At 30.6% G+C, this 12,237-nt stretch overlaps 1 protein-coding gene across 1 annotated transcript in view; it reads right to left on the bottom strand.

The window, feature by feature from the left end:
• LOC124535947 (semaphorin-2A) overlaps positions 1-12,237 on the bottom strand; it is a 220,792-nt gene that overhangs the window by 135,030 nt on the left and 73,525 nt on the right. The window contains exon 3 of the mRNA XM_047112363.1: positions 10,673-10,813. Within this exon, the coding sequence (XP_046968319.1) occupies positions 10,673-10,781 (109 nt within the window). The 5' untranslated portion in view covers positions 10,782-10,813. The remainder of the gene's footprint in view (positions 1-10,672; positions 10,814-12,237) is intronic.

Genomic DNA, 12,237 nt, shown 5'->3' with positions numbered 1-12,237 from the left:
CCATTATTTAGTTTTTTTACTCTGGTATATGTTGCGCTTAATACGATACCGCTCCCTTTGATATTGAAATAAGAGTCCAAATCGTGTTAAATTGAATAACTTTTTGAATCAAATATTGATTTCTGTGTTTTTTTTTTATGAAATTGTAAATGATACATTACATTGTATATACATTGTAATGATACACACTAAGGCACAATGATAACTATGATTTATAACATTGAATATTATTTATTGTAACAATTTATTAAATAATATTTAATTATGTTACAGTTTTTCGTTAGAATACACATGTTACGTACAATTGATTATATTAAATTCTTACATAAACTTTTTTAATTCTCGTGATCTGGTATATAATTTAAATTTATTTTTTTATAATCAATACTGAAATATTTTACATTTCTGAAATATATGTACGTATGTACGTACATATATTTTTCTTTTATAAATTGTATTTCCATAAAATGTTTTGACGTTTTTTTTATCACAAACATGTTTGATATCATCTCGATTATCAATTTTTGATTCAATTCAAAAAACGATGAGGGATCTCGCATATCCAGCGATTACCTCCAACACGAAACAAATCAGATTTTCAACGTTATAAACATCGCGAGCGAATCGCGCGTTAACTTCAAAGCGATGTTGCAAGACCCTTCTCGTTACAAAACTCATTACAAGACGCCAAATAAGAAGTCGTAAAGCAACCTTTCTTCAGAGCCCATTACGCTATGCCAAATGATATTTTTTTTATTTGTATTTAGCATCGTTTACATGGGGCGGTCCCATTGCAAACACGAGCCGAGGTTAATCTCTGTCTTTCTTTATCTCGGAGCCAATGAGAAGAAAACTTTATTTTGTGCGTAAACATGGGTAATCGACTTCTTTTTCCACGCAGACGGTTTCGGTTGGAATGATATTGAAAGGTCAGGATGTGCTGACCAGAATACGTTACTAGTATCAATGTAGTTGGACGGCTTTTATATTGTATAAATTACCAAATGACTTTACAAACTCAGAATATCTATCTACAAAGGAATACGTGAGATATTTAACGAATTCATTAAATAAATACGTTATATTCACTATTCCGCTTTACAAGCGATACAATTTTATTACAAGAGAATTATTTTGTACAAAAGAATTAATTCGAAATTCAAATGTATTTATAATAGAAGCATTACACTTTTTTTTCCAGCCAACGATAAGTACAATTTTATATTTAATCTATGTAACATATTTAATTAGGACTTCTGTTTCGTACTTAATTATCATAATTTTCGTGAAATCAGATAAATTAATTAATCATTTCATTATCAAATATATAATATTTTAAATTGTTAAAGCTTTTTTATATTATTTTTCCTCAAGAGTTAATAATTAATAAATATCTTCTTTATCTTTCTAATCTTTTATTTCTTTTTTTATTTTCAATCAAACAAAAATCTGTCCGCACTGTGTAGTCATAACGATTTTGAAAATACATATTTTAATCGAGTATTTATTTTCCGTTATCCCCAATGCAAAGAAACCGTGAGGATCTTATTCGATAAATATATAATATCCAGTTTCGTTACCTACTCGAACACTTAAAGAATTTTTTCCGAAGTAGGCCGTTTCATAAGTCTTCTCTACAACTGATAATATTTCAATGTACGAAGGAAAATATTGAATTTCCGAAAACGGCCACGTTTCAATACGATATATACATGTAAAGCTTCCGTCAATTAAATAAACCTATATTTCTCAGGAATACTGTCTTAAAGTTAGTTGGCTTGTTGTCCCTTGATATGAATACAAGGATACAGTTTTGCCGTACATTAATAATATTATTTTCACAAAACATAATACTTTATGTTAGTTCTTGATATGTCCGATAGTTTTATGTATTATGTTCCTGTATTTTCCGTGTAGTTGAGGCTCTCAAACGTTTTTTTTCGAGGTTTTATTTTATAAGTATTTTATGCTCTCTGTCATAAACTACAGTTTGAGTTTTATTATATTTTAAATATAAATAATTTGTAATGATAACAATTAGATTTTAATTTTTTTAAAATTATATTTCTGTACGTGCGTCTACAATAAACTGCCAAATAAAATTAATAGTCAATATGAACTAAAATGAAAGCAAATACATTCCGTAAAAACCAATAATATAAATTAATCAATTTTTTAATCAAAATTCCATATATTTTTGGCAATGTCAACAATCAGAGGACACTCCAATGCGATAAGTCTAGTTTTTCCCATCTGACGATTCATATAGAGTTACATTTTTCAAGCTTGAGGTAACAGATCTGTTTTTCAAATATACGGTCGTATTTGCACAAAACTTATTTTTTAGTCTTCTGCGTCAAAGAGTAAGCTGGCCTTTTCAATGAGAGCCTTATTTGCTCTCTGACAAACATTATTCTGACCAGGCTTGTATGTATTTATCTTGTGGTGTATATAATACATGTTTAATCAGGTAGTTCGCTATTACAAAACTTACCACTGTTGTCTGAGGGACGTTTTTTTTTTATTGTATTCCATGGGTTACGACAATTGAATTTAAAATATCTACGTATATTTTGCATACTATAAAATTTTACCAAAAAACCGTATCGATTTTTTTTTTAATTTAAATGGTATGAAACGAAAAGTATATACAAAAAAGCAAAAAAAAATATTCAGTTCATAAAAGATGCAGTATGGAGGTTCCAAATATGAAAAACTGATTGATAACCAAGGAGATTATCATCTAATTTAAAAGTAGGTTATAAATTTCTATATAGATAAATACAATATGATCACAATATTATACAAATAAAATAAAAAATTTTGAATCTGTAAAATTTCTGTATTTCCATGACACCACGAACTAGTATAAACATATGTATGCTTTGAAAATATCAATGTCTTAGTTCTATGTCATAAAAATAACAATAAATAAGTACGTGTCTAATGCGCGTGTGAAATTGGTCACCTCTCCTTGCAATACACACATGTATTCTTCTTTATGTCACCTGTAGCAGGATTAGAAAAACTATTAAAAAAACAGTTTTTTTTTTTTAATTTTAATTTAACAACCGTTGACATGCGCTTGCACTCTGTGCTGTAACTCTTCCTCCTATTGCACTGGTAATATACAGCCTCTTGAATTTATATAAGTATATACACTCCTCTAGAGTTTGAACAAATTTAAAGTTACTACCAACTTATATTCCCCTTTAAAATATAACATTTTCAACGCACGTACCTAGCTTTGTTTCAAAATATGTTGTTGTAATTGTAATTGGTACTTCTCTGGCACATAAAACGTGTATCGTTAAGAAAACTCATGGGTGAAGTTTGCTTTATTTAGCCATTGTACTTTGTCATTGCTTATTTGAAAAATTATTGCAAATATATTGTTTAGATATAATAATTTGATGTCCACTTAAAAAGTATATACTTATTTGGTTGCCTTGGTTGTCGAATTTCGGTGTCAAACAAAGACTTAATGCAAGGAAGACAGAAACAAAATCTTATCCTGTGCAGCTGAGTCTTTGTCATACTTTTTCTGACATTTAAATATACATATATGTAACCAAGTAGACGTAAAGCTGTAAAATATTAATTGAAAATAAATATACGTTGCACTAAACTTTAATCAAAGCACGTTGGCTTGAACGTAGCATCTGTTTTTCATTTCACTTTTCTTACGACCAAGCATTCATAAGGAAACGAACGTATTGTATCAAACTAGTTTTTTTTTTAATATTTTACCTTTTTTCAGAATATCGTAACGACAGTAACATAGTATTTTATCGTCAAAGATAGACGTTGCGGGAACGCTTCCTACGACCTGTTTGCATATGGTTACTTTAAGCGCGTTATTCTTTATACCTATTGTATATTACGGTCTATCGATACGACTTTCATGTGATCCTATTTGAAGCGTATATTGAATATCGGAAACGTATTTGGGGTTGAAATGAGATCTCTTCCTATTGTTTTCGAGGCTCCACTTGATCTCTCGCGTTAGAAGTTTGACGGCTAATTTCCTTTGTTTTTTTTTTGTGATGCAAAATCTTGTTAAGATAAATATTATTTTGGTTTTTGCTGTTTATTTTGCTCTTCGAACAATGATGTCACAGATCTAAATTATATGTGCTCGGATTTCTTAATGTTTATTTACCGCTTTCGAGATTATATGGTAATATCAAATTGTTTGTAATTTTACAAATTATTAGGGAAAGCTTATTAATTGTTATATAGTTTACGACTTAAATGTGTAAGATTTATAATCGGATAAATAAATTGTCATCGAAGTATGAAAATTCTCAAAGTATCAAAATAATTTCTCAAACAAATAGTAATAAAATAATAAGCCGTTAGACTATAATACTGTCACTGAAACTTTTCTCATTCGACCAAAGTAGTTTTCTTTTAAAGGAAAAGTATCATACGTATCGTTTTAGCTAAATGCCCATAATAAATAATGGACGTGTGTTATAATTTTCGTATATTGTTTGCGACGGAGAGTAACAGTTATTCGTGTAAAGGACGTTAATCATCGCTGCTTGTGGCGTCCCGCGAGACACGAGACTTTCCGCCGCAGAGTGGATTTTTCGTTCATTTCCTCGAGGACATTTTTGTTTCCGACTCTTGAATAAAACTGAAATGTTATCAAGCAACACCATTCCTCCAGAAATAGCTCGGTTACAACGCGGTTGCGTTTTTTCTTTGTGTTATAAAAATTTTCCGGAGAATTCCTTTTTATTATCAGGTATAAATATTAAATATAAAACATTTTTGCCGACTTTTTAAATAAGATGATTATTGGTACAGTCTTGCTATTTCTTGTATGTCTGTTCCTCGATAGTTTCATTAATTTCACGTGGATATTTATAATTATTTTTTAATCGACCGGATATAACTTTAGAGCACTATTTTATTAGAAAAAGGAAAAACAAGAAAAAAATATAAATAGGAAGCTAGTAGTTTATGGTATGTAATATGTATATTATTTATATAATTCGACTATTGCAAATTCATTTCAACTTTGTGATCTCAAATTATTAACATTAAATAAATCTTACACTAACTATATAGAAATATAATATGTCATCACATTTATCATTTGAACAACTCATTTTTAGTATTTTACCGTATTTAATCTAATAACCGGTAACAATTATTTGATACGGAATTTTATAAAATAAAACACTTCAAAAATTTCCTATATATAATCGTAATATTATTTACAATACCTAATCGTTACCTATAAATATATATTACTCTTCTAATAATAATATATTTTATTTCTAAAATACTTATATAATATATGTTATTTCCATTAATATGCTAGAGTAATCTACGTATTTGACAGCACAGTATACGCGATTACTCGTCAGTCAATCAGGCGTGGGACGTGCATCATTTGTTTCAGCATCAAAACTTTCCCCACGGCGACCTCACAAATAACAAAGTGCTTGCAAACAAACGAACATTTTAAAAGTTACCCTAATGGTTAGGGTGATTTTTTTTCAGAAAGTAAAGAAAAACAAAAACGAAACGCTTCTTAAGGCGTTGAATTGAATTGAAAAAGTATTTCTTGGATTTTTTATCAATTATAGTTTTTCTCTAATTTCAAAAAGGCTAAGAGCATATTCTCTTCCGCTGTTCTAATGCAGACTGGTTAATCCACATGTGACAAACTTTTATTAGACAGGTGCTTGATGGGATATATCACAAATGAGCACGAGATAGATTATACACATAAATTAAAATTAATTAATTGTTTGTTGAAGTAGAACCTGCAACTATTGATTTAGATTCACCTGTTTTTACCACTGGGCTCTAATCGTCTCCAGCAAAAATTACTCTCATTAAAAATATTCATTACAACAAAACGTACAAATGAAGTGGCTCTTTTACAAGTTGTTTAAATGAATTCGCAATATTGTTGCGAGAATATAATTCTAGATGAGAACTTTGTAATTTCTGTCTTTGCGGGCAAATTAGTTTGGGTGAAAGTCAACCGGCTGTATCTTTTATGAGAAGACCAATATAAATTTGAAACAATGTAACCAAAATGTGTTCACATTTGTGCGGAGCTTGGAGAATGTTGGGAGCAATTATACTGTTAAAATCAAACCCTATCGTTAAACTTAAGTAGAGACTTTTGTGACTTCGAATTTAATTTTAAATATCGAATTAGTTCTTTGGAATCGTTAAGCCATTACTTTCTTAGTTTCATTTGACTTTATAACTTTCATCTGTAAGATGAAAGGTAACGCATAAATGAAAATTATGATAAACTTTGGTTTACTTAGAAAATTAATGAGTAAATAAGACTAAAGACATTAAAATAAAAATAAATCTATAGAATAACGTATTTTTTTTTTAATTTTATGTACATTAGCGACGTTATATCTAATGGTACACAGTATTGGTTGAACACTGTTTATGGACCTGGGTCCTATGAATTATAAACCTCTTCTTATACCATCAATCCGCTTGCTCATTCGATTATGTTGGCTAAATCACTTTTAATAGCCGGGATACAGAGATGAAAAGCATTGTATTATAGTAAGAGTGTAAAATAAAAGTAAGTGGTGCTCATCAGCAAAGCCTGCAAAAAATCTACAACCTGTTGAACTGTCTAAATTTTTAAAGAACGCTGTGTCTTCTTTTGAATATCAAGGCAATGGTGGTATAAAGATTTTTATCTTACTTACAGATTTCTATCTGCGTTAAAATAAAAAGTATTATCTTAAGCATTTAAAAGTAACGCTGTCATAAAAATATTATAATTAAGTATAAAGCCATCGCACCTAAACACACACATATTTCAGTTAACATGCGTTTTTCTTCGGTAAGTACAGTATTTTATTTTTCTTCTTTCCGTATTTATTCTTCTTATTGCATTCTCATATTATAAATACGAGTTTGTTCGTTTCTTACGTTTTCACGCTTTAACCACTCAATCGATCACCATTACATTTTGAATACATGCTGTCAGGGGTACAAAAAAGAACATAGGGTACCTAACGCCCTTTCTCCTTACCATAGACGAAAACTAGTACAACATATATTAATAATAATTATTCATTATGCTTGTTTAAACATAAATTGAAATCATTTAGTTGGAGTAAAAAATAATCAATGTCTTATTTTTAGTAAAAACTTAAACATAATTAGAAAAAAAAATTAGCGGCCCAATAACTTATCTGAGTATAGTATCATCGAAGCATTAAAACCTTTTTATTCCGTAAAAAGAAATATCTTGAATGTAAAAAAATATTATCAGATTTTACTAAGGATAAGTGACATCCGCATCGTTTCTTGCTTGCATGCCAACTTATAGCAAAATAACAGGCAATTTCATCTCACGGTAAGACACAAAGCCCTCTTGTAATAAGAGCGTTCAGCTTATCACGTTCCTCCACTGCGTGTTTGTAAAAGAATTTAAAATTTCCTACACACATTTCATGCTTAGCATGTTAAGATTTTTTTGCAATAATATTTATAGTCTATTATTTTTAATTTGTAAATCCTTCGGTGTTATACAATAATTATCAAAAAGCTAAGACTCGACTGAACGGTACATTTTGTAGTTTTTCATATATGACTGCAATATTGTGACTAGGAATCAACGGAACTCAAGTTAAGATATTTCGAAATGGATTTTTTTCGAGCGCTTTAGGAGAAAAATTGTAACGTCGACATAAAATTGGCTAACTGGAATTTCAATTATATAAGAATTCTGGGAACTAACAAAGCCTCGTATCTTATATTTTTTCTTATTGTTATTTGATTGGTCAAATATGATAAACGAATAAGCAGTGAAAGGTAATAAGTTATTGACACTTAAGGCGTCATATGTATGAACTAGCTGTGCCCACGACCATGCACGAGTTTGAATTTAACAAAACAAAAAAATATTGTTGCCTAAGTTACGCCTTATTATGCCAGTTATCTGACAGTGAAAGTCCTGTCAAAATTGGTCTAACCGTTACAGAGATTAGCCGGAAGAAACAGACAGACAAATATTGTAAAAAAATATTTTGTATATGTACCGTGTATACATTGAGTAAAAAAGGGCTATTTTAATATTACAAACAGACACTTCAATTTCATTATATGTATAGATTGTAATAATACATAAGTTGTTTTAAAACGAAATTCGTTTTACACTATCGGATGTGGCTTGCGAATAACGGCCGCCAATGTCCAACGTATGAGTGCACACCATTTGTCGCCAACATGTTACCATCTATACTTTTAATTGGCACCAGTAGATCTACTGCCCTATTCGCCAGGCATGTTGATGTGTGGAACAAGTTCATGTGGCAATTCCTACCATTCGTTTTGGTGATATATCTGCTTTGAATGCAGTTGCGAAAAGTGATCCTATTTATTACTAAACTAGAGCAGGTTTTTTTACAAAATTCAGTTGGATATTTTATTGTATTTTAAATAAAGATTTTTTTTTAAACAACATTTATTGTCTAGATTTTAGAACAAAGGCCGTAATCTGTCTACTTAATTTTAAATAAAATTTAAGTATATACATTTCATTTTTATTTAATAATTTATATGTTTGTACATCTTTATATGCAGATAAAATTATCGGATTATTTATTATTGGGGCAAAGTATCAATATATCAATGGAAGTTATATGTGTAAGTTATACAATAATATTTGTATTACATATTTTTATGTTGTATTATAAAAGCTTTACATACATATAAAATAAGTAAAAATATAAAATTAGTATTAGCTTGAAAGGTATACCTAATAATATGCTTAATACTTGTAAGTCCACGTAAGCCATTTGTTAAGCTAAACTGTACATCATTTAAGTATATACGAGTAGATACGAGTGGTAATACGATTACTCGGTTTCAAAGAACTTAACAGTCTACGGAAGGGGCATACTTGTTAACGACTTGATACAATTGTATAGCACGTATTTTGGTATGCATTTAATGTATTTATTACTATTTTTTATGGTATAGGTGGCAAACGGAGCATTGTCAACCAATGGACAGTTACTACCATCACCCATTTATATCTGCAACAAAAGGAGCCTTGCAGCTACAAGACGCAAGTCGATTTGGAAAAAATGCCGACCAAAGCGGATTCCACAGAGTAGATGTGAGAGGCAGAAAAGAAAAAATAAATATTTCGAATTTTAAAAATTTTGAATTTCGGTGGGAAATATATGGTTTAATATTTGTAATAGGCCAGGTTGTTTGTGAGAGTGTCTTCTTTCAGGAATATAAGAACTTTGAATTCCGGGTTACACTAATAATGTTGTGGCAGAAATTAGCTATTATTTTTTACACAATTTTTGGGATCCGTACTTAAAGCACATTTACAGGCACGAGTCTCATAATGTCTTAGATTTCATACTTCATATTGTTACGCATTGGTAAAAATGACAACGTATAATTACCAGCTTAAAAATTATTTTTACGAATTGTCGCAATATTAGTGCTAATCCCAGTACAAAAATATTAAATCTCTAAAACACTCTCACTTTAATAAGTCAAAGCAAGCTTGATGTCATTTTTAGTTATTTACTCTTCAATTGCGATACCAATACCACGTGATCTGAAGCCATAAATCAAGCATTAACCTAAAGGTCACTAGTACATGTCGGTTTTGTTGTACTTGTGTACTACTAATACATTCACATAGGGGGTTTCCTAGCAATATAAATGAACCTTTGAACTACTCCTGCATTAAAGTAAAAAAAAAATATTACGCTAAATAATTTGAAAATAGAATTCTATTAATAATGTTCATGATGACATTTTCATAGCAATAAAATAATTCGTTCATTAGTATGCCGACGATGAGCTCTTAATTGCATCTGTTTTAAGTTCGTGACTGACATTACAAGTTTTATAAATTTTACTCATTTAGATATGTCTTTACGTTTTTCCTTATAAGTATCATACTCGTACTTTATTAGCATTCCACGAAAACACAGACGAAAGTTGACAAAACTGTTTTAAACAGATATTAAATAATGGACTCGAACCCATTTCCCTCTCAAGTTTTAATTATTGCCGCGACTCATTCCCAGGGAAGCCCAACAACGAGAACAATTCCAAATCCATTCAATTATTCAAACTTTTAATTAATATTAATAGGAGCTCTCACTTTCAAAAGAAAGAACATTGGCGGCAGATAAAAACTCCTTAGAAATTTGCGTTACTTGCAGCTGCGAACTGCGAAATTAATGCGAATACAATAAAGCGTCCGAAAATAGATGAGGAGACGCGAATAAAAATTATTTTGGTATGGTTATTAGTGGTGATGCCTGAACAAAAGAACGTCGGTGTGGGTGCGCGTCCGTAATAAACGCCACGACAAGAGAGATAGGAAATTAAACGAAACTAAAACGAAGTCTTGCATCAGAGGGAGGAAGTTCGGGGGACCGTTCAGCGTGCTTCAAGTCAAAAAAAGTAAATTAGGAGCGGACGCCCGATTTTGTTTACCTTGCTGTGAGCGACAGGTCTAAAAGTTACTTTTTTTTGTAAAGTTAGTTAGGACCAACTTCTGTATTACCTATGTTTCCGTTTATTTTACATCTTTTCTATAATAGTTTTAACGTAAGGCCTAATATTTGATACATTTCGTAAAAATTGCAGATCATGGGTATAATTAATATTCTAATTTGTACCATACCTTTAGGCAAAGGCTCTATGACGACCTTGACTGCGTCCACTGCCACGAGGCCTGAGAGGATCCATAGCAAAGCCATACTTCGTATAGATTGCGGTACTTCATCCATCATCGATGATTATCTACGTCTTCGCATCGCAAAATCTGAAAGAAAACATAATAATATTGTAGCTAATATATTCACACTTATTATTAGACTGTAGCCAATAACTAACATTTCATGATTAGATATTCAAAAAAATGCCATTGTTAAAAGTAAATTTAAATTCTTCCAAAAGGGACAGCAGTCGTGACGAAAACGGACATATTAAAAAGATGAAAAGCAATTTTATCTTTAATTTCCAATTAATCCTTTACTTGAAAATAACTGTATCCGAAATTTTCGGATTTGCATTTATGAATAATAACTCAAAAAGTTCAACTTCGCAAATCCGTTCGTTTCTTTTCAATATTATAAAATTTGGCAAATAAAGCGTCCAAAAAAAAAAATATATTTCCAAACTTGATTTCTCTTTTCAAAAAGTTTTTAAGGTGAAATGAGTTTATTCTGGCCAAAGGAATTTGCATAAATTCGATTAGGAATATTTCCCTGAAAATTCATGACTTCCTTTGATATTTATAAATTAAGACTTCAAAAGTTACGATCATAGTGATAACTGGTTTTTTTCGGACAACGTCTTAGTAATCACCAGAACTTTGCAAAAGCATATACATATGTCCCATCTAAATTTCATGTCTTTAGAATTAGTGTCTACTATGCGGTCACTTATCATTTTTTTTTTGATAAACAGGTACAATATGCATATGTGTATTACGTGTTAGTAACAGTTCAAGAATTTCATATGGCTTGCAGCGATGCAATCATCAGAATTCTCATCGTCGAATAATCACATGGACATTTAGGCGCTAATAATTACGTTCAATCCTTTGAGCCAGCCTTTCTCACGACCAGAGTGATGGAGAAATCTGCATTTTTAGTCTTTGAAAGCAAAAAGTAGCCCCTATTGGATCACTCGTTTGTCCGACGGTCCGATTTTACGTAGTCATTTTACCCTTATTGTCTTGTCCCCTCTTCGCTCTTTGAGAACCTTTTAAAATCCAAGCTCAAGTATGAATTTTACCATATGAAATATTTGGCTGTCAGAATTTAAAGTAAAAATAACGAATTTTTAGTATATTATCTTCTCGTTTCCAAGTAAAATGTGTATAATTTCATACCACATGTAATTTATGCGTATTATAAATTTGAAGCTGCATATGACGGATTTATTATTTACCATCGACATTCTTTCTTGCTTTTATTAGGTCATTTTAAATTAGTTCCGATGATGAAAAACACTTGATAGACTGATCCTGGATTCCTCGGAATGGCCGCCTTGTGGAACCCTAAGTACGTTGATACATTAGTCTTGTTTATGCCAGAAAATGTAACACAACCGCAACGAAAGAAAAATATAAGGAAAATACTGACGAGTAAAGTAAGGTAGTCGTATATAATTACATATTGTATCTTTATGCCCTTTGTAGCGGTCTAAGGGCCTTGGAGTAATAGTGGAGAACCTTTTCTA

Source organism: Vanessa cardui, chromosome 15 (genome assembly GCF_905220365.1).
Source record: "Vanessa cardui chromosome 15, ilVanCard2.1, whole genome shotgun sequence".
Lineage (NCBI taxonomy): Eukaryota > Metazoa > Arthropoda > Insecta > Lepidoptera > Nymphalidae > Vanessa > Vanessa cardui.
Note: the sequence above shows the minus strand (reverse complement) of the source record. Positions and strands in the feature narration are given on the sequence as shown.